Genomic DNA, 27,158 nt, shown 5'->3' with positions numbered 1-27,158 from the left:
TTCCAGTTGAATCATAATGAGTTGCTGTTGCTGTTCTTCCAGGTGATCGGGGGTTAAATGCTGCTGTTCTTCCAGGTGATCGGGGGTTAAATGCGTCGAGGTCATCATGTCTCAGACGTCGGGAGAAGAGGACAGCGATGAGGAAGTGACCTCACAGATCTCCCAGACCACACAGAGTCCACAGATCTCCCAGACCTCACAGAGTCCACAGATCTCACAGACCTCACAGAGTCCACAGATCTCCCAGACCTCACAGAGTCCACAGATCTCCCAGACCTCACAGAGTCCACAGATCTCCCAGACCACTGGCGCCACATCTCCCAGTGAAGCTGAAGGTCAGTAGCTTTAGCTATTGGAAGATAGCGCAGATCTACAAGCTCATTGCGCGGCACCGAGTGCTGCTGAAAATGTGGCGCAAATCATTGAATATCTTTCAGAGCAAACGTTTTGAACTCAAACCTTTGCTTCTGGTGGGGGGTCCCGGAACAACATGTTTTCAGATGGGGGTCAAATACAGATAATTCTGGGGGTCCTAGTAGCCTAGGGTCCACCTATGCTTTCTATGGCATCGGCAGCTCCCGGTAGGATCCGCCGGGAGAATCTAGACGCAGCTGCGCGACATGAGACTGATTAATTAAAGCGACAGAGAGAGAGGTGTGTGTGTGTGTGTGTGTGTGTGTGTGTGTGTGTGTGTGTGTGTGTGTGTGTGTGTGTGTGTGTGTGTGCGTGCATGCGTCAATTTAACACAGGAGAGTGATCAACGTTTGCGCTACTCTATGCCGAATTGAAGTGGACTCGGTCCCAGACTTTTTTTTCTTCTCCCTGGAAATAAAAACGTCTGGGTTTCCGAGGCTACTGACATAGAACCAGGTTTTTCAGAAAAAAATGTTAGAAGACTTTTTCTTTTAAAGCGCAAATAACATGCATTTTAAAACTGCTTTTAATATTTAATATCATATTGTCTATGTCCCTCAAAGTTATTTCTAATGGTTTGAGCCTCAATCACCACTGATATAACCAGTCCTTGTCATTTCTTTCTGGACTTTGAAAGCAGTTTTAGCTGCAGTACCACAATGTCCTGAGGTGGTGGGGGTGCTGATATGCAGATTATTTAATTTATTAGTCAGTATAATACTGATGCTAGATAAAACCAGGCTTGTTTCCATTCCATGCCAGTTTGGAAAATAAACAATGGTGGACATTGTAAACAAAGTGGAAATGCAAATTTGGAACTGAAGACTGAAGAAGAGGAGGAATTATACAAAGTAGGGTGACCTTGATGACATCACGATGAGGACAAAATCTGATGAGCTGTTCCTGAGAGCAATTTCCATTAAAGCACCTATTATGATATTAAAGCCTGATTGTTCAAAATTGGTTATTTGTGGGGATAGAAAACACACATGGGAGCCCCAAAAACACAAAAGGAATTGAAAAAGTTGAATTTTATGTTATAGGTCCTTTAAAGAATAGGCCTCAGGTCTAAATGTGGGGTTACTGTGTTCTATCTAAGGTCCAGGGAGCTCCAGGATGCAGTCTTTACCCAGGTCCACCCTGGAGGTCGTCATCTCCTCCTCCTCCTCCTCCTCTTCCTCTTCCTCTTCGGACGAGGAGGGGTGTGACCCCACCCCCCCCACGTCTCCGAGGACCCCTGCTGGCCACAGAGAGAAGCAGCAGGAGAAACGGGACCGCGAGGAGGAAGTGGCGACACGCGCCGTGGCCGCCTCCCCCACCGGACGCTTCCTGAAGTTCAACGTGGAGATCGGCCAGGGCTCGTTTAAGACGGTCTACAAGGGTCTGGACACGGAGACCACCGTGGAGGTGGCCTGGTGCGAGCTGCAGGTACTCCACGCACCGTACGCACGCAACGCACGCACGCACGCACGCAGGTGACGGCTCCTTGACTGACGGCTGCAGTACATTCCATTGAGCAGATTGATTGACAGGCCACTAGAGATGTGGGTTCAGGCTACTTTGCATACGCTAGGATTTCACAGCCCAGCCTGTCATGGTTTGAGACGTGTGGATGGAGGCTGTGAATGACGATGGGATCCGGAGGGTTCAGGGTCATGTTCACAGTGCAGCACTGATAGAAATACAAGGCAGGCGGGTGGGCGGGCGCACGGGCAGGTGCGCGGGCAGGCGGGCGGGCGTTGTCGCCTGGCTGGTTCAGCGACAGCTCTGCTCATGAGGAGACGGGACGGGACGGGACGGGACGCGTAGCGTAGCGTAGCATAGCATAGCGTAGCGTAGCGTGAAGGCAAAGAAGAGCTGAACACACTCCAGGTGTAGAGCTGAACACACTCCAGGTGTAGAGCCGAACACACTCCAGGTGTAGAGCTGAACACGCTCCAGGTGTAGAGCTGAACACACTCCAGGTGTGGAGCTGAACACACTCCAGGTGTAGAGCTGAACACACTCCAGGTGTAGAGCTGAACACACTCCAGGTGTAGAGCTGAACACACTCCAGGTGTAGAGCTGAACACACTCCAGGTGTAGAGCTGAACACACTCCAGGTGTAGAGCTGAACACACTCCAGGTGTGGAGCTGAACACACTCCAGGTGTAGAGCTGAACACACTCCAGGTGTAGAGCTGAACACATTCCAGGTGTAGAGCTGAACACACTCCAGGTGTCGTCGTCCACTGTATTCCTTCCAGAAGGTGGTAATAGTTTTTTCTTGTGATCACGGCATCATCATTATCTTTAATCCTGCTTGCAAAACCAACCCACCGTGACTAAATCCTTTCTCCCCCTCAGCGTTTAAATCTGTCACAATGTGAAGTTATTAAAGACCCACCTCCACATGTGTGGAAAGTAACTGCCTTTAATTAGTAGCCTACATTTACTTGTCTTTACTTCAGTACAAATGGTATTTGTGCTATATCTGAGTAATTCCAATTTCCAGTAAATTTACTTCTACTCCACTACAGAGACAAATATTGTAGCCAACTTTTACTAATTAAAAACCGTTGAATTTGTTTTTGAAAATCATGAAAAATGTTGCGCACGTTTTCGGCTGCGCGCAGCTTAAAAAACGGGTTTTTAGACAGCTGGTGGATGGAAGAAAATCTCCACTTCCGCGGACAACTTGCGCTGAGGAGAGCGCTTCCGGGAAGCTGGCCGTCGCACAGCCGAAAACGTGCACAGGTTTTTTGATAGTCTGGCAGCACCTCGTGACTTGCCCGGTGGGGCCCCACCCCACCATCCAATCAGGTCACCTGCCCGGGGGCGGGTCCTCACCCCACCGTCCAATCAGGGCCTCGCAGTCCCGAGACGGAGACAAACACTCACATGTAGGACAACAAGAAGTCAGTCTCAGTCAGTCAGTCAGTCAGTCAGTAAACGGTAAATGGAGCATTTCAGTTCACTGAGAACACTGTTGTGCCTTTCTGCCTCCTTTTTTTCAAACTTGACTACAGGAGCGCTGGTCTCAAAATCATGACAGAAAAAGACTTGCTCACTCAAAATGCAATTAAAAGTAGGCAGTGTTACTTTTAATTGCACTTTGAGCACAGAGCACTTTATGAGCATGATAAAAATTAAAGGAACAAATGTTTTCTTAAGTCTCCTTAAGTTTTCCTTCATTTTTTTATACAGTGAGCGAGTCTTTTTCTGTCACGTTTCCTCTATGCGCTTTTACCCAAGGCATGCTTTACATAATATATCCTCCAGCATCACAGTCATTACGACGGCATCGAGGCCCGCCAAAATACATTTCGTTCGACTAAATCAACTGTAGATTTAGTCGACTAAAATCTTACGACATTTAGTCGACTAAAACTAAACCAACACCAAAACATTCCGGGTGACTAAAATGTGACTAAAACTAAATGGAAACTATTCAAGAGACTATAAATGACTGAAATGTTGTGCCAAAAACAACTTTGTACCAGAGGTCTTGTTTAGACCGGCAGCATCTGTCCATGCATGTTTGTTTGTTTGAGGTCATGACCTCATGACCTCATGAGGTCATGTCAGTGTGTTCTGTTACGCTGATGGGACTAACGGAGCTCTTTGATGTGTGAGCGTGCATAGTACTGTACACATGCACACGTGCACACACATGCACTCTACTCCCTCTCTCCCTGGTAGCACATGATATAGTTCTGATGTGTGTGATGTTGCTTATCTCGCCATTGCTCTTTGTGTGTGTGTGTGTGTGTGTGTGTGTGTGTGTGTGTGTGTGTGTGTGTGTGTGCGCGCGCGCACAATAGTTTTATTTGTTTATAACTATAGGCCTAATTCAATCCGAGTAGATACTTTTATTTCACTGCATCAAGGTCAGAGAGAGAGTCAGAGAGAGAGAGAGAGAGATTTTTCTACTCCTTTATTCCTAACAGAATGTTTGCTACATTCCTTCACATAAAACAGTCTCAAACTACAACTACAAGAGGCTACATTTCCTTTTATCTTCTTACTCGGATCATGACATCTAACACGACTCCCTCATCCACAGAAAAACAGCACACTTTAATATAGTCCCAATTCTTCAATTATTATAACATTTTCACTCAAACAATAAACAGTACTCGTGCTTTAACTTATTCTTACAAACAGTCACACGTCACTCTCTATCAATTTTTTTCTTTCCGACTTCAATAAATTGCCAACTTTCCTCGTCCAAAAAGGAAATTCAGCAATCTATTTCCTTTTTCCCCATACATAAAACCACATATACACATCTAGAGAGAGAGAGAGAGAGAGAGAGAGGGGTGGGGGTGGGGGGACAGGTTCTGTCAAAATGCGTGTTTTCTCCTGCCTGCCTGCCTGCCTGTAGAACGTAGCTGATCTACATGCATGGCCGTGACTCATGCCCAAGGCATTGTGAGCTTGCAGATCTGCTATTTTCCTTGTGGGCGGAGACACCATCGCAAGACGCAGCATTTGCATGATTTACTGTATATAGGCCTGCAGTACACTGATCTGTTTGTTGATGGACAAGTATGTACAGTCACTGTGCTGCTGGCTAATACCTGTGTGTGTGTGTGTGTGTGTGTGTGTGTGTGTGTGTGTGTGTGTGTGTGTGTGTGTGTGTGTGTGTGTGTGTGTGTGTGTGTGTGTGTGTGTGTGTGTGTGTGTGTGTGTGTGTGTGTGTGTGTGTGTGTGTGTGTGTGTGTGTGTGTGTGCCCATGCGCGTGCATGTGTGTCTTGCCCAACAGGCTCATTGTCTCATCATCCACCTGTGTTGAATCTGTCAAAGCAACATAATAATTCCTGACACAAGACATGTATGAGAACTTGTCAGCTTTGCTGTCACGTGGGACGCTGCTCATCCCACTGCAGGTTTTTGGGGCAGCGGTGGCCTAAGGGTTAGAGGAGCGCCCTTGTTAACGAAAGGTTGCCGGTTCGATTCCCTGAACGGGCAGGAAAAAATATGGGTCGGGAAGTGTTTCTCATCACTCACCCAACACCGCTGAAGTGCCATTGAGCAAGACACTGAACCCCCAACTGCTCCAGTGGAGCTGCTTAGTGGCCAACAGTATAAGACTGTGGTTGTACTGCATGGTCAGTACAACAGTATCATACTGTGGTTGTACCGGTCAGTACAACAGTATCAGACTGTGGTTGTACCGGTCAGTACAACAGTATCAGACTGTGGTTGTACCGGTCAGTACAACAGTATCAGACTGTGGTTGTACCGGTCAGTACAACAGTATCAGACTGTGGTTGTACCGGTCAGTACAACAGTATCAGACTGTGGTTGTACCGGTCAGTACAACAGTATCAGACTGTGGTTGTACCGGTCAGTACAATAGTATCAGACTGTGGTTGTACTGGTCAGCTCCCAGGTCTTAATGTGTGTGTGTGTGTGTGTGTGTGTGTGTGTGTGTGTGTGTGTGTGTGTGTGTCTAGAGCATTGCTTAAAATGAGCACTTGTGCTCAGCTATACTACGTAAATAAAGGAAAAAATATTTCGGGCCCACAGTTACCAAACACCTCCAGAACACGTCACCACTGTAACTGCTTCCTGACTGGCGGGGCTGGAGGGGCTTAAGTGCACATGAAGCCTGGAGGCACTTAAGCCCCTCCAGATGATCCTGAATGCCTGGTTTTCAACCAGCCAAGATCTTCACCCCTTCTCCGCTCTTTTCCATTGGCTCCCGGTCGCTGCGAGTACAAAACATTGATGTTGGCCACGACACCAAGAGACTTTAAAAACCTGACTTTAAAAACCTGGCCTTTCTGTGTGGAGTTTGCGTGTTCTTCCCGTGTCCCCTAGGGTAGGTACCCTCACATGTTCTCCCTGTGTGCCCTAGGGTAGGTACCCTCACATGTTCTCCCTGTGTCCCCTAGGGTATAGGTACCCTCACATGTTCTCCCTGTGTCCCCTAGGGTAGGTACCCTCACATGTTCTCCCTGTGTCCCCTAGGGTAGGTACCCTCACATGTTCTCCCTGTGTCCCCTAGGGTTGGTACCCTCACATGTTCTCCCCGTGTCCCCTAGGGTAGGTACCCTCACAAAAAACATGCAGTAATCCTGGTCTCTATACTGCCTCCCCCTGGCCAGCCAGGGTGCCTGATGGAGGGGAAAGGAACTGTTCGGAATAACGTGTTCTTCTCACGCGTAACGTCCGGCCGGGGAAACTCTCCCCTGTCCGGTGAAAAGAAGCAGCTTGGACTGCTCATGCATAGAAAAAGCATGAGGTCAGTCCGTTGACCCCCCAGGTTGGCAGAGGAAGTGTAGAGCCCAGGATTACATTAGATAATTGACACTGGGTGAAAACATGGGTTACAAAATTATGGGATAAAACATTAAAAAAAAAAGAAAACCTGATCCAATCCAACCCTCCTATTGGCTCAGATCAGCTAACACAACCCTCCTATTGGCTCAGATCAGCTAACACAGGGAGGCTGTCATTGGGCAGAATGAGGACGACGCTCCACACGTCCCAGACTCTTCTCTCCTGTGGAACGAACTCGCACACTTGGTTTTAATGCTCCAAAAACCTTACGTTTATTTAAACTAGACCGGTGCCCGAGTCGGTAACGATGGAAGTTGGAGATCCATGCCTCCCCGGCTATGCAATATACCCGTTGTACCCATCTGTCTGTGTCCCGTTTATGCCCATATATGGACATTTATGTATGCCTCTCTGTGTCCTTTATTCCTATATATGGAGTTCTGTGTCAAAATGTCAAAATATGGAGTGTTGTGACGTCAGATCAGGCCAGCTCCATATATGGAGCCTGGGCAGAGGCATTTTGTCCCTGGAACAACATGTTTTGAGATTGCGGTCCAATTACATGCACTTCTGGGGGTCCTTGACATGAAATGACTTGAGAACCACTGATATAGAAACATAGTCATAATTCAGAAGACATTTCGTGGAATTGTTTCTCAGGTCTAAATGGGTTCAGAAGTCTTGACAGCAGTGGAACAGGTCTCTGATAATAAGTATTACCACTTCTGCTGTCGGCGACGGAGGTTTCCGTGTTGATGTGAGATAAGTGGTATTATATCAGACGCCTGCACACGCACACACACACACACACACACACACACACACACACACACACACACACACACACACACACACACACACACACACACACACACACACACAGAGAGAGAGATACAGTTACAGAACATGCAGGATCTGCCACATGCAGATAGTGGGAGCAGGCTCCTGGCTCACAGCCCAGTAGAACGGCTGCCAAGCCTCTGTTGAAGTATAAGCCTTTTAGACCTACAAAATGTCTTCTAAATCCTGACAGTTTTGTCCAAAAAAAACCCCATGTTTCTATTGTTCTCAAACATTTTCATGTCAAGGACTCCAAAAATGATATGTATTTGACCCCCATCTGAAAATACGTTGTTCCAGGGACCCCCCCCCCCCCCCCCCAGAAGCAAATTAATATTTGACTTAAAACGTTCACTCTGAAAGAATATATATTCAAAGATTTGCACCACTTTTTCGAGACTTTTAGAAAATAGCACTCGGTGCCGCGCTACAAGCTTGTAGATTTGCTATTTTTCTATAGCTAAAGTATGACATAATGCTTATAATCTCTTTAGCCCCATTGCCCATTGGGCAGCGGCTGTCCACCTCTGAACAGCGCTCAGCGGGTCAATGTAGACCCAGTCGGTCTCCGGTTCCAACTCCGATGTTGCGGATTTCCTCCCTGGACCCCCCTGGGGTTTAAGAGGTTTTAAACCACCAAATGCGGTTCCCGCCCAGAATGGGATAAGGAGTCGTCCTGTTTGAGTTTTTGGCCGAGCGGCGCTGTGTCCGTGCTGTAGTCTGTTCAGTAGCTGTATACGTGTGAAGGCAGGTGGCGGAGAAGTGGGACTGAGTTACTGCAGGGCCCAACAAGATGGGACGACGGCAGTAATCAAGTAAAAATAAGAAAAAGCAGGGCTGCCATATTTCAGAAAATGTCAAGAGTGAGACTAGTGTCTTAATGTGTTCGACGCCGTCCGAAGGGCAGCGGTGATTTTTTTTTATATTTAACCTTAACACTGATGTCTTCACCTCCATGCCAGCTGCTCTCCCTGCACTGACAGCCTCCTCATGCTTAAAGTAGAAATGAAAAAGATATCTATCTATCTATGTATCTATGCTCCTCAGACCCAGCCAGCCAGCCAGCAAGCCCCACACATAGTACTCAGACCCAGCCAGCCAGCCAGCCAGCCAGCCACACACATAGTGCTCAGACCCAGCCAGCCAGCAAGCCACACACATAGTGCTCAGACCCAGCCAGCCAGCCAGCCACACACATAGTGCTCAGACCCAGCCAGCCAGCAAGCCACACACATAGTGCTCAGACCCAGCCAGCCACACACATAGCTCCGTAAGGGAGTGGTTGTACCACTCAAAAAATCTTCAAAAACTGAAGAGGCTACTGGAGATTGGAGAACCTGATTTGGACATGATCTGATGCAGGACAATGTCACTATGACAGAAAGAGAAGATGGGTCTGGCCACATTCATTCACCCCATAATCTCAGTGGAAATTGGGGAATATGTCAGAAAACTGGAATGTGGGAAAATTCCTTATTTTTACATTTTCTTAGTTCAAACACATCTGTGGGCTCTCTCTCTCTATGAACAGAAACAAGTCGCGATGCGGCCCCTCCCCCTTAACTTCACTTCACACACACACACACACACACACACACACACACACACACACACACACACACGACTTTGTCGGAGTTTGTCCCTATAATGTGCACGGGCTATGGCACCGTTCCACTTCCTCATATCACGCAAGAGACGCCACACACCAGTATAGAAGAGAGATAGTCACAGGTCACTTACTCACTTGTTGTAACTTGTGGGGGCTATATTGTCTTCCATGAAAAATATTTCGAAGCGATGTTAAACTCCGCATGGCTCATTTCCATGCGTCACACAGTCAGGGACCCTGCTGACGATTTGGTCCACTGTTTACTTTACCCTCCTGCATGCAGATCGGCTATTTTACCGTTTGAGCGGACGCACACAGGAGCGTGCGTTATTACGCGGCGGAGCCGCAGAGAAAATTGTTATTTATCATTATAATGCGTGTGAAATGGCATGTGTGGCGTGGTGCGTGGTAAAGGGTTAAATTGCGTGACTGTCACACTCAAAGGGTGAGACATGGCAGCTCTGGAAAAAGGCTGCACACTCGTAGCCACGATGCTGTATATTTATTAAGAATCCAACGTTTCAACCTAGGAGGTCTTCTTCAGGGAATAACGGCAGCCATTAACGCGGCTATAGTAACGCTAGCGTATTTCAACCGTTGCTAAACTATATTTGGATTGGCGTTGATTGGACAATGGCTTTTTGGGGTTGTACGCATGCTCGTTTCGTGCAACATACGCCAACGACTGACTATAGACCTGGATATTGTGTTTAGGCCTTCTTTTTTTTTACGCTTGCGTTGTCGTTCGCGCCCCTCGTGAGCCACCATGCGCCACACGCACGGAGTGTTGTTTTTGTCGACTAATACTATGACGGAAAATGTTCGTCGACTACCCTTTTTCACTAACAGTTCAGACTGGGACACAATGTACTGAACACATGCACAGATTCTGCTCTGGGGCACGGTGTCTTGCACGCACGCACATGTACGCACGCACACACAGTACTATCCTGCTGTGGGTCACAGAGTCTTGCTGCTCAAGGACACTTCAACACTGAACCTGTTTTATGGACTTCAGGCTGTCATAATGAACACACGCGCACGCACACAGTCGCGAACTCACTCACTCACTAGCTCACTCACTCACTCACTCACTCACTCACTCACTCACTCACTCACTCACTCACTCACTCACTAGCTCACTCACTCACTCACTAACTCACTCACTCACTAATAACATCATAAAGAACCAATACTTCAATATACACATTCACACACCAATACTACAATATAGTTATACACATTCACACACCAATACTACAATACTACAATATACACATTCACACACCAATACTACAATTTGCTTCTACGGGCCGTCGGCATGGAACAAGCTCCCACTGTACCTTCGTCAGGCAGCCTCTGTAGACATTTTTAAAGCTCAGCTCAAGACCCACCTCTACAACATTGCTTTTAAGTGATCTTTTATTTTTTGTTATTCACGTCCTCACTGTATTGTATTACTGCTTGTTTTTTTAATGTCGTTGCCTTGCTTTATCTGTTCTTATCTTTGTACCACTGCCTTCTCCTGATTTGACACTGCGTTATTGTCCTATTGTTTTAACTGCATGCCTGTTTTAATGCTGTTTTGTTTTGCTTTTGTTTTTATTATCTTTTCTGCTCTGTAAAGCACTTTGAGCTACATTTATGTATGAAAGGTGCTATATAAATATAAATAAAGTTTATTATTACAATATACACATTCACACACCAATACTACAATATACACATTCACACTAGAATACTACAATATACACATTCACACACCAATACTACAATATACACATTCACACACCAATACTACAATACTACAATATACACATTCACACACCAATACTACAATACTACAATATACACATTCACACACCAATACTACAATACTACAATATACACATTCACACACTAATACTACAATATACACATTCACACTAGAATACTACAATATACACATTCACACACCAATACTACAATATACACATTCACACACCAATACTACAATACTACAATATACACATTCACACACCAATACTACAATACTACAATATTCACATTCACACACCAATACTACAATACTACAATATACACATTCGCACACCAATACTACAATACTACAATATACACATTCACACACTAATACTACAATATACACATTCACACACCAATACTACAATACTACAATATAGACATTCACACTAGAATACTACAATATACAAATTCACACACCAATACTACAATATACACATTCACACACCAATACTACAATATACACATTCACACACCAATACTACAATATACACATTCACACTAGAATACTACAATATACACATTCACACACCAATACTACAATATACACATTCACACACCAATACTACAATACTACAATATACACATTCACACACCAATACTACAATACTACAATATACACATTCACACACCAATACTACAATACTACAATATACACATTCACACACTAATACTACAATATACACATTCACACTAGAATACTACAATATACACATTCACACACCAATACTACAATATACACATTCACACACCAATACTACAATACTACAATATACACATTCACACACCAATACTACAATACTACAATATTCACATTCACACACCAATACTACAATACTACAATATACACATTCGCACACCAATACTACAATACTACAATATACACATTCACACACTAATACTACAATATACACATTCACACACCAATACTACAATACTACAATATAGACATTCACACTAGAATACTACAATATACAAATTCACACACCAATACTACAATATACACATTCACACACCAATACTACAATATACACATTCACACACCAATACTACAATATACACATTCACACACCAATACTACAATATACACATTCACACTAGAATACTACAATATACACATTCACACACCAATACTACAATATACACATTCACACACCAATACTACAATACTACAATATACACATTCACACACCAATACTACAATACTACAATATTCACATTCACACACCAATACTACAATACTACAATATACACATTCACACACCAATACTACAATACTACAATATACACATTCACACACTAATACTACAATATACACATTCACACACCAATACTACAATACTACAATATAGACATTCACACTAGAATACTACAATATACAAATTCACACACCAATACTACAATATACACATTCACACACCAATACTACAATATACACATTCACACACCAATACTACAATATACACATTCACACACCAATACTACAATATACAAATTCACACACTAATACTACAATATACACATTCACACACTAATACTACAATATACACATTCACACACTAATACTACAATATACACATTCACACACCAATACTACAATATACACATTCACACACCAATACTACAATATACAAATTCACACACTAATACTACAATATACACATTCACACACCAATACTACAATACTACAATATACACATTCACACTAGAATACTACAATATACAAATTCACACACCAATACTACAATATACACATTCACACACCAATACTACAATATACACATTCACACACCAATACTACAATATACAAATTCACACACCAATACTACAATATACACATTCACACACCAATACTACAATACTACAATATACACATTCACACTAGAATACTACAATATACAAATTCACACACCAATACTACAATATACACATTCACACACCAATACTACAATATACACATTCACACACTAATACTACAATATACACATTCACACACCAATACTACAATATACACATTCACACTAGAATACTACAATATACACATTCACACACCAATACTACAATATACACATTCACACACTAATACTACAATATACACATTCACACACCAATACTACAATACTACAATATACACATTCACACATCAAAGACAAAAATAGATTACAGCTAACCTTAAACGACGAAAGAGTAATTAATGCATTACATGAAAATATGTAAAGTATTGTATTCTATAGTAATGTATAACTGCGATGTGTTCCAGGCTCGCCGTCTCTCCAAGTCGGAGCGCCAGAGGTTCGAGGAGGAGGTGGAGATGCTCAAAGGACTACAACACCCAAACATCGTGCGGTTCTACGACTCCTGGAAGAGCACCTACAAAGGTCAGAAGGTCATCACCCTGGTGACCGAGCTCATGACCTCCGGGACACTCAAGGCGTGAGTAGGCCTACTCTAAATGTCTTGATGAATTGAACATGGTGGACCCTCTTGTAAACCAGTGTAATGCTTTATGGTGTCGTCCACTCACAGTTAACAGTTTTTGTATTGAGTTTGTGCTTGAAATGTACTGTAAAGAAATGTTAATAAATATTTCAATCAATCAAAAAAAACGTATTATAGTTTGAAGTAAAATGGTGGAAAGTACTTTTACTTAAGTACACTTTCGAGGTGTTTGTACTTTACTTGAGTATTTCCAATTTTCAGTACTTTCCACTACATCTCAGAGTTTGTACTTTTAATCCTCTACAATTATTTGAAAACTTTAGTTACTAGTTACTTTGTAGATTTAAATTTTGATTAGAAAACATACATTAACCCTATACATTTCGGCCATTTGAAAATAGCAGATCTACAAGCTCACACAGTACTTTTAGTACATTTTGATGCCGATGCTGAAGTACATTTTCAATTCTGTACTTTTACTTGAAACGAAGTAGTTCTAAATTGCAGTATTGGTACTTTTACTTAAGTAAAACAATTGAGCCCTTTTTCCACTACAGTTGAAGTACCAGAAATAAAAAAAAGTACTCACTTTTCTTCTTGTGAAATGGGAAATAAACAACAGCACTCCATGCAGGGTCGTCAGGATGGCAGTTGCCCCCCCCCCCCCCCTAGTGTTCACATTTAAACATTACATTCAGTTATTTTATAATGCATATTGTGCTGGACTGGTTTTTAGCAGAATCATCTGATTTCATCAAAATCGATTCACTCAAATGTTATAATTAAGCAATGTTACACGAGAGGGTGTGGGTTAACGTGATTATTGCCACGACAGTGATGCAGTCAGGAACGAGACGAAGTCGAGTTCCGCAAGCATCACTGAAGTGGCAATAATCACGTTAAACCACACCCTCAAGTGTAATATTGCATTTCTACAACAATTACCCTTAAAACTAAGAAAATCGCAGAAAAATATATATATTTTTAATGACAGATGTAGTCACTACGACCACAAATGTCCCAATAAACTAGCTAGCCTAGCCACCGAGTTTGCACTCTGGAAGAACAGAGATAGAGATAGAGATAGAGATAGAGATAGATCTTTATTTGTCATTGCAACGTGTACAACGAAATTAAAAGTGCCAACCAATCAGTGCATCATATCACAAAACATACTGTACAAGATAAAACAAAAACACATGACTTCTTGTTATTGCACAACCCCAGCAGCCCTAATGCACAAGCATGTCATTTTCAGCTGTGTACAGCTGTGTAGCTTTGTACAACAAACCCTTATTGTACTTAAGATAATAAATAGTAATAGAAGGTAATAGATAATAGATAATAGAAACTAAAAAGTGTCGCAGCAACAGATCATTTTTTAGCAGCATTTAGTGCAACTACCGCTGTGGGATAGAAACTGTTACTGAATCTGTTGAATTCTTTGTTTTGATTAGGTAGTGAAATGGTGGTGATGGAACTATTCATTAATTATTAACCAGTTTCAATGTCGCATCCCTACTTTGGGGACGTTTTCAGACTGCACGTTTGAGAGCTTGTATAGTATAGATCCACAATTTTATCAATGGGGCATAAAGTGGAAACAATTTATTTTCTTTTTTTGCGTGCCTTTATTGATATAGTTATTAGTGAAGATACAGTAGACAGGAAAGACGGGGAGAGAGAGAGAGAGAAGGGGAGAGACAAGCAGCAAAGGTCGTGACTGGGACTCGGACACGTGACACGCTGTTCAGGCCCAGAGCCTATACGTGGCATGATGCGCTTCCTGGACCACTATAGGCCAGCGGACGCACCCCCAAAACCTACAATGTCTTTCCAGACTCCTGTTTCTCTCTCTCTCTCTCTCTCTGCTCAAAACAATGAATGAATGAGTGAGTGAGTGAATGACAGACACTGTTTGTCTGTTGTTGGACGTTCTTTCCACTCTGGGACGGCGTCAGTGGAGGTGATACAACTGGCCCAGTACGTGTGCATCATTTCAGACACTCCTAAAACGCCAGACACTCTGTCGGAGTAGAACCACTGCTCCTTCAAGATTCAAGACTTTATTGCCATGTCAACAGAGTTGATTGGAATTTGTTTCAGTGCACTAAAAACAGACATACATAAAGACACATATTCACATCACATATTCAGACAGTAGAACAAGATACAAAAGTACAAACATCATATGAGGGGGACCAATAAATAAGAAGAATGCAAAACGTTACAATTCATGTTAAATAAATAGCAATTTCATCACAGTTCATCGTTTTACGAAGCAGCTTCACGCTGTAAAGTGCGAGTGAAAAGAGGGTCAGCATTCAGGAGGCGAACAGCCTCGGGATAAGTGCTGTTCTTAAAGCGGAAGGTATTGCACTTTAGAGACCGGAGTCTCTTACCTGAGGGCAGGGGTGCGAAAAGAGAGCAGGCAGCGTGGGAGGGGTCAGCGATCACCTTCTGCATCCTGCTCTTAGTGTGTATGGTGTAGATAGAGGAGACGGATGGGAGGTCGAGGCCAATGATTTTTGACACTGTGCGTACCACCCTTTCCAGCCGTTTCCTCTCTAAGACGGTGGTGTTTCCATACCACACTGAGACTGAGAAGACGAGGACACTCTCCACAGTGGCTCTGTAGAAGTGAACCAACGCCTCCCCAGTCACACCGAACTTCTTTAAGAGGCGTAGGAAGTGAAGCCTCTGGTGGGCTTTATTCAAGATGTTACTAGTGTTAACTTCCCATTTCAGGGAGCAGCATATAGTGGTGCCAAGGAATTTAAAACTGTCGACCCTTTCAACAGGCTGGTCGTCGATTACCAGGGATGGGGGCATAATCTCCTTTTTCCGGAAATTAAAGATAATTTCTTTGGTCTTAGCCAGGTTTAGGATAAGGTTATTCGAAGTGCACCAGTCTACGAGGGCTGCCACCTCGGCCCTGTAGGCTGATTCGTCACAATTTTTAATATAACCAACGACAGTTGTGTCATCTGCGTATTTAAAAAAATAAACAAATTGAGAATGTGAAATAAAGTCATTGGTATAAAGTGCGAAGAGGAGGGCTGAGAGAACACAGCCCTGGGGGGCCCCAGTGTTAAGAGTCATGGATTGAGAAAGCATGTTGCCAATCTTTACCACTTGCTTCCGGTTTGACAGAAAGTCTAAAATCCAGAGACAAAGAGAGTGATTAATACCCATGGCCAAGAGCTTATCGAATAGTTTGATGGGCAAAATCGTATTAAACGCAGAACTGAAATCAATAAATAAAACTCTAACATATGATATGTGGCAGGGGCCGCAGGTGCTGTAGGATACTGTGGAGGCACAGGTCTGTAGAGGATGCTGTGTGCATCCTCTACAGACCTGTTAGCTCGATAGGCAAACTGGAAGTTATCCATCTCAACATTGGACAGGTGTTTACAGATAATGCGTTCGAATATTTTCATCACCACAGAGGTCAAGGCGACAGGCCTGTAGTCATTCATGCTAACAGCATTAGGCTTCTTAGGAACAGGGATAACCACAGCAGATTTAAAACAAGCAGGGACTTTGCATAGTGTAAGAGACCAGTTAAAAATGCCAGTAAAGACAGGAGATAATTGGTGGGCACAGTGCTTTAAAGTAAAAGCAGAGACCTGATCTGGGCCTGCTGCTTTCCTGCTGTTTTGTTTAAGGAGGAGGGTTTTTACCTCTTGCTCACTAACTATAAAGGGAGGGGTGTAGTTTGTTTTATACTAACTGCTGCTGCACTGGGATGGACATCTCTGGGCATGTCAAATCTACAATAGAACTCGTTCAATCTATCAGGGAGGAGGGGGTCATCATCTGGGGCATGGCGGCTGCCTTTATACCCTGTGATGGTCTGCATCCCTTGCCAAACGCCCTTGGTGTCATTGGCACGTAGCTTGGCTTGCAGACTATCATTATATTTGGCTTTAGCTTTTTTCACAGCATGTTCAAACTCATATCTGGCTAATTTAAATGCCACTCTTAAAGGCTTCGTTTTTCTTTGAGCAGAGGGTTTTAACCTCTTTACTGAACCAAGGTTTGTTATTGCTAAAAACAGTAACAGTCTTAGATCAACGTTTGTTGGTCTTCAGCTGCTGACGATACTGGGGGATCAGTAAGATAGAGTTATGGTCCGACAGACCGAGGGGGGCACGCACCACGGCATGAAACGTGTGGGGTATGGTGCTGTAGCACTGGTCAAGAGTTTTCTCACCTCTAGTGGCAGCGTGGATCTGTTGTTTATACCACGGAAGCGACTTCCTCAAGTTAACATGATTAAGATCTCCCATAATAAGGACGGCTGAATGTGGATGGGCATTTTCCAATTCCGTGATATGTGCAGCTAGCTGTCGGGTAGCTGACATTGCTGCCTCCAGCCTGTGGGGGGATGTACACAGCTACCAAGATGATTGAAGCTAATTCCCTCGGGAGGTAGAAGGGTCTGCATCGGATGCTAAGAGACTCGAGCTCTGGCGAACATGATCGGTGTAGAACTTTAGTGTCAGAGCACCATCTGTCTTTCACGTAGAAACAAACTCCTCCTCCGCGGCGTTTCAGCAAGTCCTCAGTCCGGTCTGCGCGGTGAAGAGTGTAGCCAGGTAATACAACAGCTGACTCAGCCGACTCATTGCAAGACGTGAGCGATTCGATTCACGCTCACAGCAATGAATCGGCTCTTATGAACGAGTCGCCCGTGACCGACACATCACTACCGCTGAGTCGGTGATACATTCGTGCAGCCAGGTCTCTGTGAGGCAGAGCACGGAGCAATCCGAGACGTCACGCTTGGAGTTGACGATAAGAGATAGTTCATCCATTTTGTTCGTTAGAGATCTAACTTTGGATAAAAGAATGCAGGGCAGCGGGGAGCGAAGTTTTCGGCGACGGAACCTCACCAAGGCACCGGCTCGCCTGCCTCTCTTCGGGTAGAGCATAGCGGCGGCTCCTGCTGCGACCTGCATCAGTGTTGGTCACGTCTGTTTGCTTTACAAAGTTGTTAGACGAAAACAAAAGTTGTGGTGGGGAAAGCTGAAAGCTGTCTCTGATGTACAGCAACTCGGTCCTCTCATACTTACATACAATCCACTCGTTCAAACGTAAAACACGCAACAAACAAACAAACAATGAGCCAGACCAGCACTATGTCGTCATGTGCAACGGCGCCATCTTGGTCATGAATGCCTGGAAAGGAGCCAGCTGAGGTGGTCCGGGCATCTGGTTAGGATGCGTCTCGGGCGCCTCCCTAGGGAGGTCCTCGACACACGTCCCACTGGGAGGAGACCCCGGGGCAGACCAAGGACCAGTTGGAGGAAACACATCGACTCACTGGCCTTGAAACGTCTTGGGATCCCCCAGGAGGAAGTCACTAATGTTGCTCTGGAGGAGAGGGAATTCTGGAGCTCTCTGGTGGAGCTGTTGCCCCCGCGACCCGACTACGGATAAGCGGTTGAAGATGGATGGATGGATGGATGGACTCTGTCTGGCGTCTCAGACGGAATATAATAAATGTCTCTCTAAGCTCTCTCTGTTTTTGTTGTTAAACACTAACCAGATTTTATTTTAATGATGTTTGGGAGACAAGAAACACTTTCCTGGGGATTTTTATGTGGGTAATTTGTGTTTTTAGACATTTCAGTATTTCAAAGTGTCCATGAGCTCCATGATGTCATGGACACAGGGCACACTTCCTTCCTGGACTACAATTCCCATAATGCTTTGGTGCACTGCTCCTCTTTGTGGATAGGGGGAGGGGCAGTCTTACTGAGACAATGCATAAGAAGACGCTCTGTGTGTGTGTGTGTGTGTGTGTGTGTGTGTGTGTGTGTGTGTGTGTGTGTGTGTGTGTGTGTGTGTGTGTGTGTGTGTGTGTGTGTGTGTGTGTGTGTGTGTGTGTGTGTGCAGGTACCTGCGTCGCTTCAAGCAGATGAAGATGAAGCTGCTCCGTCGGTGGAGCGGTCAGATCCTGCGAGGTCTTCACTTCCTGCACAGCCGCTCTCCACCAATCATACACCGCGACCTGAAGTGTGACAACATCTTCATCACCGGACCCACAGGCTCTGTGAAGATAGGAGACCTGGGCCTCGCCACGCTGAAGATAGCCTCGTTCGCTAAGAGCGTCATAGGTAGGCACACACACACATGCATGCACGCACACACACTCCTCTCTAGATTGGAGGGTGCCAGGCACGTGCACAGAGTGTTAGAGAGGCAGGGGCTGAAATCCCATGAGAGGGAACTTTTGGACAAAAATAGCAGATCTACAAGCTCACAATGCGACGTGCTGTGACGCGTTGAGAGCTTGTAGATCTGCTATTTTCGGGGCGCAACCCAGCACTCTTTATCTAGTGGAGATGCGCTGTGTAACGACATGGATTTAAAAAACAAATGAGTTCAGGAGACTTTGGATGAAACAATTCTCCTGAACGCTGCCTTCCTTCCGGTATGGCATGGAAAGGAGAGGAGGGCATTTGCATTTATTTCACCAAATGTAGTAAACGCTGCATTCGTTGGTCTGGAGAGGGCAGTTGTTTTACAGACGGGTACAAGGGGCAGGGGCTGGAGCCCCCTTTGATGTCTATGTGTGCACGTCCCTGGAGGGTGCCAAGTACTGTGGAGGAGGAGGGGTGTTTGTTCATGTTTATTATTGGTCTTATTTATGTTAGGCTCTGTAAACGGATTGGGCCTTTGAAATATAGTTGAGTGTTTGTATATTATTTAATATTCCTCTAAAGTATAGTAATGTGGATGAGTATACTCGTATAGGCCTTAATTAGCAGTGTGGTTGAATTAATTAATGACCACTTACTGATTACTAGGGGATGGTTTGCCCCACCTGTATAAAAGCAGGGTTGCTGCTTCAGTCTGACTTGAGAAAAGAAATGGTGTGATTTTAGTCTGGCTTATCAGCCAGGCTAAGTCATGAGTCTGGTTTATCAACCAGGCTAAGTCATGAGTCTGGCTTATCAGCCAGGCTAAGTCATGAGTCTGGCTTATCAACCAGTCTAAATCATGAGTCTGGCTTATCAGCCAGGCTAAGTCAGAGGGAAGCTTTGAGCAGGGTAGCGCATGCTGACAGGGTAGCGCATGCGTCGCGCATGCTGACATTAGCCTCTCCGAGGGTCTTGACACTGAGCAACTTACATCCTCGTTTCTTTCCACCTGCACTGGCATTTTGGACAATGTTGCGCCTTTAAAAGCCATGCGTCCCAAACCCAAGTCTGAGCCTTGGCTAAATGACACCACCCGCGCTGTCAGGAGAGAGTGTAGGAGGGCTGAGCGCAGGTGGAGAAAAGACAGGCTCCATGTGTCGACATTCTTAATGAGTGTTGGAAAAAATATCAGAGGACTGTCAAAGAGGAAAAATCAAGGCATTTCTCTGACATTATTTCAAAAAATATGGATAAACCACGCGTTCTTTTTAAGACCATTGAGCAGCTGGTAAATCCCCCCCAACCCACTTGTCTGGAAGCTTCTCTTGATGTCTGTGAGAAATTTCTCAGCTTTTTTATAGACAAGGTCAATATGATCAGAGCACACATTTCCCCCCCTGCTTTTGACCCCTCCATGGCCGTCACCTGCACAACTACACTTAATCATTTCCAGCCTATATCTTTCTCTAAACTTAGTGAAGTTGTCTCGCAACTCAAAACATCATCCTGCCCTACAGACGCTATCCCCACACACCTCTTTAAGGAGGTCTGGGAGACCATTGGGCCTAGAGTCCATGCTATCATAAATAGCAGCCTTGTCTCAGGTATTGTACCAGCATACTTTAAAACAGCAGTGGTGACACCCCTGATAAAGAAACCTAGTCTGGATACCTCTGTTTTGTCTAACTACAGACCCATCTCAAAGCTTCCGTTCATTTCTAAGATCCTTGAGAAAACGGTGCTGTCTCAACTCCAGTCTTTTTTGCAGCTTAATAGCATTTTTGATGTTTTTCAATCTGGGTTCAAAGCGTTTCACAGCACAGAGTCAGCGCTGTTGAAGGTTTTCAATGACATCCTGTTGACCACCGACTCTGGGGACTCTGTGATCCTACTACTCCTAGATCTAAGCTCTGCTTTCGACACTCTCGATCACAATACTCTCATATCTCGTTTGGAGCTTTGTGTTGGTGTCAGAGATACCGCTTTAGCCTGGTTCTCTTCCTATTTATCGGAGAGATGCTTCTCTGTTAAATTTGGCGACTTCGTATCGTCCTCCACCCCCCTGTCCTCTGGAGTCCCCCAGGGCTCGATCCTTGGGCCTATTCTATTTTCTTTATATTTACTTCCTATTGGCCTTATCTTTAAGAAACATGGCATTTCGTATCACCTTTATGCGGATGATTCGCAAATATACATGCCCCTTAAAAAGGACAATAACGGCTCCCTGAAACCTCTGCTTGACTGTCTAAGTGACATCAAGGCATGGATGGCTCTTAATTTTCTAAGTGTCAACGAAAGTAAAACGGAGGTTATAGTGTTTGGACCTAGCGGTCCTGGTATCGTTCCCAACGACCTAGGTTCCCTGCAGCCATATGTGAAACCTGTGGTCTCAAACCTTGGTGTCAAACTAGACAATGCCCTTAAACTTGACAAACAGGTCAATGCGGTAGTTATCTCTAGTTTCTATCATCTGAGGCTGCTGGCCAAAATCAAGTCGGTGCTATCTTTTAGTGATTTTGAGCGAGTTATACATGCCTTCATATCTACGCGGTTGGACTACTGTAATGCCTTGTACGCTGGTTTAAACCAAGCCTCCCTTGCTCGACTCCAGCTAGTCCAAAACTCAGCCGCTCGTCTACTCACAGGTACTCGCATGCAGACGTGAGCATATCACACCTGTCTTGGCCTCCCTTCATTGGCTCCCTGTCCGCTTCAGAGTGGATTTTAAAATTATTTTATTTGTCTTTAAATCTATAAATGGTCTGGCTCCTCTTTATCTGTCTGACCTTATTGAGGTTTATACTCCTGCTAGATCACTGCGGTCTGAGGGCCAGCTAAACCTCAGGGTCACAAAGAAGACCCGCTTAAAGTCCAGAGGCGACCGAGCCTTTTCTGTTGTAGCCCCTAAACTATGGAACGCACTCCCCTCCCACGTCAAATTGGCCCCCTCCATCGAGACCTTTAAATCCCGCCTGAAGACCCACCTCTTTACCTTGGCTTTTAACCCTGCTTGAGTTCCTTTGGTCCTTGTATATGTTTCGTCTCACTGTGATGCTGTTGTTTTTCTGTTGTTTTCTGTAATGTGTCTCAGTTGTTGTCACTGTTTGTACTTTGTTTTCTCGCTGTTGTTTTTCTGTGTGGTAGCTTTAGTGCACTTGTTTTTATTTTATTTTATTCTCCTGTACAGCACTTTGTAAACTCTGAGTTTTAAAACGTGCTATATAAATAAAGTGGATTGGATTGGATTGGGTCTCCTGTCACAGGAGGCCCTGCTCACAGTCGCTGGCTTCCACTCTGTCTATAAGGCACTTTTGAAGGTATGAATAATGCCTAAAATGTACTTGTGGACCTGTCTACTTCCTGGAGCCTCCGGCCATAGGCAAGCATTATCACAGCCGGAAAATGGAAAGTAAAGAGTTTATTTTGTGCGTGCGTGCGTGCGTGCGTGCGTGCGTGCGTGCGTGCGTGCGTGCGTGCGTGCGTGCGTGCGTGCGTGCGTGCGTGCGTGCGTGTGTGTGTGTGTGTGTGTGTGTGTGCGTGTGCGTGTGCGTGCGCGTGCGTGCGTGCAGGTACCCCAGAGTTCATGGCCCCAGAGATGTACGAGGAGCATTATGACGAGGGAGTGGACGTGTACGCGTTTGGGATGTGCATGTTGGAGATGGCAACGACTGAGTACCCTTACTCTGAATGCACCAACGCTGCTCAGATCTATAGGAAGGTCACCAGTGTAAGGCACACACACACACACGCACAAAGCGCACGCGTACGCACGAAAACATACACACACTATGAAGTGACCTTGTACAATGACAGTCTCTCTCTCTGCAGATAAAATAGTTTTCACTCCAAAGCGATTAGGAAACTATAACAATAACCCTCCTTCCTTGTCTCCTTTCCTCTCTTTCCTTCCCCTTCGTCCTTGTCTCCTCTCCTCTCTCTTTCCTTGTCTTGTCTCCTCTCCTCCTAGGGCATAAAGCCAGAGAACTTCTTCAAAGTAACGGTCCCAGAACTGAAGGAGATCATAGAAGGCTGCATACGCACCAACAGTAATGAGAGGTAGGCTTTTATTTTGTTAAACTATAGAAGGATGCATACGCACCAACAGCAATGAGAGGTAGGCTTTTATTTTGTTAAACTATAGAAGGATGCATACGCACCAACAGCAATGAGAGGTAGGCTTTTATTTTGTTAAACTATAGAAGGATGCATACGCACCAACAGTAATGAGAGGTAGGCTTTTATTTTGTTAAACTATAGAAGGACGCATACGCACCAACAGTAATGAGAGGGAGGCTTTTATTTTGTTAAACTATAGAAGGCTGCATACGCACCAACAGCAATGAGAGGGAGGCTTTTATTTTGATAAACTATAGAAAGATGCAGGGGATCATAGCTTCAAATTGACATATTGGTTGTTCAGTTTGACCCACCAGTTTTGGAGATATGGCTTATAGAGTAATGTCTTGCAGAAAACAACGAGTTGAAAAAACAGGCTTGAAAGGTTCACTGCTGTGGTCTCTAACATTACACCTAGCTACATGTTTAAGCATTCTTTTCATATTTACATGTCTTCTGTGGACTCTAACATTACACCTAGCTACATGTTTAAGCATTTATTTCATGTTTACATGTTTTATGTGGACTCTAACATTACACCTAGTTACATGTTTAAGCATTTATTTCATGTCGATTTCAGCTCTGACATTTATTTCAGACATGCTCTAGTATAAGAGTCTGCCTGTGCTATGGATCAAAATTATAAAAATCAGTTTTTCTCCTCTCCTGAACAGTTAGTCATGACTCATGACTGTCTCTGTATCAAAAAAGAGTCTCATTTTATTCACTGTCAAGCTATGATGAGTTCTAGGGACGGTTATTTAATTGACATTAAGCCTTTGATCTGACGGAAAAGGTTGTGTTCTCTAATTATAAGCTCAGCAGCCTGAGGAGGAGGAGGCGTAGGAGGAGGTTGTTTTGTTCACAAGATGAAACGTCTAAAGGCCTTTGAATTTACTTTGAATTGAAAGATCTTGACCTCCTAGACCCACACGTGCGTGCGTGCGTGCATGCGTGCGTGTGTCACAGTGGGATGCAGTAGTTTAGTGGATATTAGACTATAAGGAAGCACAGTCCGTGTATTCCTCAAGCCAGTGGGGGCCAGCGGTGGCCTAAGGGTTAGAGTAGTGCCCTTGTTGCCGAAAGGTTGCCGGTTCGATTCCCCGGACGGGCGGTAAAAATCTGGGTGGGGAAGTGATTGTCATCACTCACCCAACACCGCTCAAGTGCCCTTGAGCAAGGCACTGAACCCCTCCAGAACTGCTCCAGTGGAGCTGCTTAGTGGCCAACAGTATAAGACTGAGGTTGTACTGGACAGCTCCCAGGTTTTAATGTGTGTGTGTGTCCATGTTCCATGTGCAGGGCGTTGCTGAAAATGAGCACTTGTGCTCAGCTACTACCCTGGGTAAATAAAGGATAAAACAAAAGCCCAAAAATATGCTGTCACTGATCACATGACCCCAAGTTCTAGACCTCCACTGAAGTTCTAGGCTACTATTTCCACCTGGCATATCTTTTCAAATGGGGGTCCGCGGGGCTAATTACTGTCAATTTGGGTACCTTGACGTGAAAAAAGTTTGGGAACCACCGTTCTAGACAACATGGTCTGCCAGGAGAGCAGTGATGGTGTTAAATAGATGCTGTGTCTCCTACAGGTTCTCCATCCAGGACCTCCTGGACCACGTGTTCCTCCAGGAGAGCAGCGAGGGCGTGCGGGCAGAGCTGGCGGAGGAGGACGACGGCGTGCGTCCGTCCATCAAGCTGTGGCTCAGGATGGGAGAACACAGGAAGCTGAGAGGGAAGTACAAGGACAACAACGCCATCGAGTTCCTGTACAGCCTCTACAGCGACGTGGCCGAGGAGGTCGCTCAGGACATGGTATGTCAAGATAGTTCCAGGACAGGGTACGTTAAGATAGTTCCAGGAAGTTTCCTTATATGGTATGTTAAGATAGTTCCAGGACAGGGTACGTTAAGATAGTTCCAGGAAGTTAAGATAGTTCCTTATATGGTACATTAACATAGTTCCAGGAAGTTCAGACAGTTCCTTATACAGTATGGTATACGTTAACATAGTTCCAGGAAGTTAAGGTAGTTCCTTATATGGTACCAGTGATGGGCAAGCTACTTGGAAAATGTAGTAAGCTACACTACCAGTTACTCTCTATTAAATAGCTCAACTACAACGAAGCTATCCCCAGATAATTGTAGCAAGCTACACTATAAGCTACATGGCAAAAGTAGCTAGCTACATGGACACTACTTTTTTTAAAATATTTTTTATCAACTTAATGATCAAGTTTCCACCGAACAAATAGCCTAATAGGCAGGCAAAAATGCTGAGTTTGATTGTTTATTAAAAAACAAACAGGAAACAAGCCCTCTGTCTGGCTTTTGGTGTCAACTTTTTCACATTTACTTGTATTAATGTACCTTGCGGTGTCAGGAGCCGGCTGATTCATGTGTTCAGTGTTGGGAAAGTTCATTTTTTTATTTACTATAGTTCAGTTCACAGTTATTATTTTTTTAAAGGAACTAATTCAGTTCATAATTCAACATTTTGATGTTTGATTGATTGATTGAAATATTTATTAACAGTTTGTAGAATTTACAGTACATTTTAAGCACAAACTCAATACAAAGACTGTTAACTGTGAGTGGACGACCCAATTAAGCATTACACTTGTTTACAACAGGGTCCACATTGTTCAATTCATCAAAACATTTAGAGACATACAAACATTTAGAGACATACAAATAGACATAGACAAATAGACAAATAGACATAACTAAAGTTCATGGTTCCAATGGGATACTCAGATTGAGAGAATGCTGACAGGCACTTAAATGAGATGTTAATGTCCTGTAGGTAGACTTAGAAATAAAACTAGTGTTGACTAATCAATACAAGTGGCTCTTATTTTGATGGGGCAGTTTCTGCACAAGAAGTCCGCTTGACTTGTAAACAAGCTACGATGAATGAGCTGTCGAAGTACTATAGTCGCTAAACCACGTTAGCGATCAAATTTTTCAATATGAAAACTTTCACTTAGACAATAATGTAGGTTACACACACTGGAATTAAACATGGAACCTGCAGGCAGCATTAGGTGAGTAATTCATTGTGTTGTGCTAGAGATATTAAAGTTGTTCTTTAACTACATAGAAATGTCTATTTGTATGTCTCTAAATGGTTGTATGTCTTTAAATGTTTTGATGAATTGAACAATGTGGACCCTGTTGTAAACAAGTGTAATGCTTAATTGGGTCGTCCACTCACAGTTGACAGTCTTTGTAGCCTATTGAGTTTGTGCTTAAAATGTACTGTAAATTCTACAAACTGTTAATAAATATTTCAATCAATCAATCAATCAAAGGACAGCTGCTGCGTGGGATCCTCTTGCTTAACAACATAACTGTGTCAGACTCTTCTTATCTAAACCAACCAATCATGGATTTATTTCCAGGGATCTTTTTCCCCCACAAAACTTTATTTAACAGTCAATTTGTAACGTATAGCTTTTGTTGAAAGCTACATCACTACTTGGGTCTAAAAATAGCTACACTACAAAAAAC

The 27,158-nt window shown here is 44.0% G+C and overlaps 1 protein-coding gene across 1 annotated transcript in view; it reads left to right on the top strand.

Annotated features, from left to right (window-relative positions):
* Positions 1-223: 223 nt before the first annotated feature.
* Positions 224-27,158, top strand: part of LOC310869904 (uncharacterized protein) — a 53,635-nt gene continuing 26,700 nt past the window's right edge. The window contains exons 1-7 of the mRNA XM_083780882.1: positions 224-335; positions 1,514-1,842; positions 13,194-13,366; positions 19,280-19,500; positions 23,097-23,254; positions 23,495-23,583; positions 25,239-25,461. Coding sequence (XP_083637008.1) covers positions 1,531-1,842; positions 13,194-13,366; positions 19,280-19,500; positions 23,097-23,254; positions 23,495-23,583; positions 25,239-25,461 — 1,176 coding nt within the window. The 5' untranslated portion in view covers positions 224-335; positions 1,514-1,530. The remainder of the gene's footprint in view (positions 336-1,513; positions 1,843-13,193; positions 13,367-19,279; positions 19,501-23,096; positions 23,255-23,494; positions 23,584-25,238; positions 25,462-27,158) is intronic.

The sequence above is a fragment of the Protomyctophum parallelum genome (assembly GCF_964188405.1).
Source record: "Protomyctophum parallelum genome assembly, chromosome: 13".
Taxonomy (NCBI): domain Eukaryota; kingdom Metazoa; phylum Chordata; class Actinopteri; order Myctophiformes; family Myctophidae; genus Protomyctophum; species Protomyctophum parallelum.
This window is presented reverse-complemented; position numbering and strand designations above follow the sequence as displayed.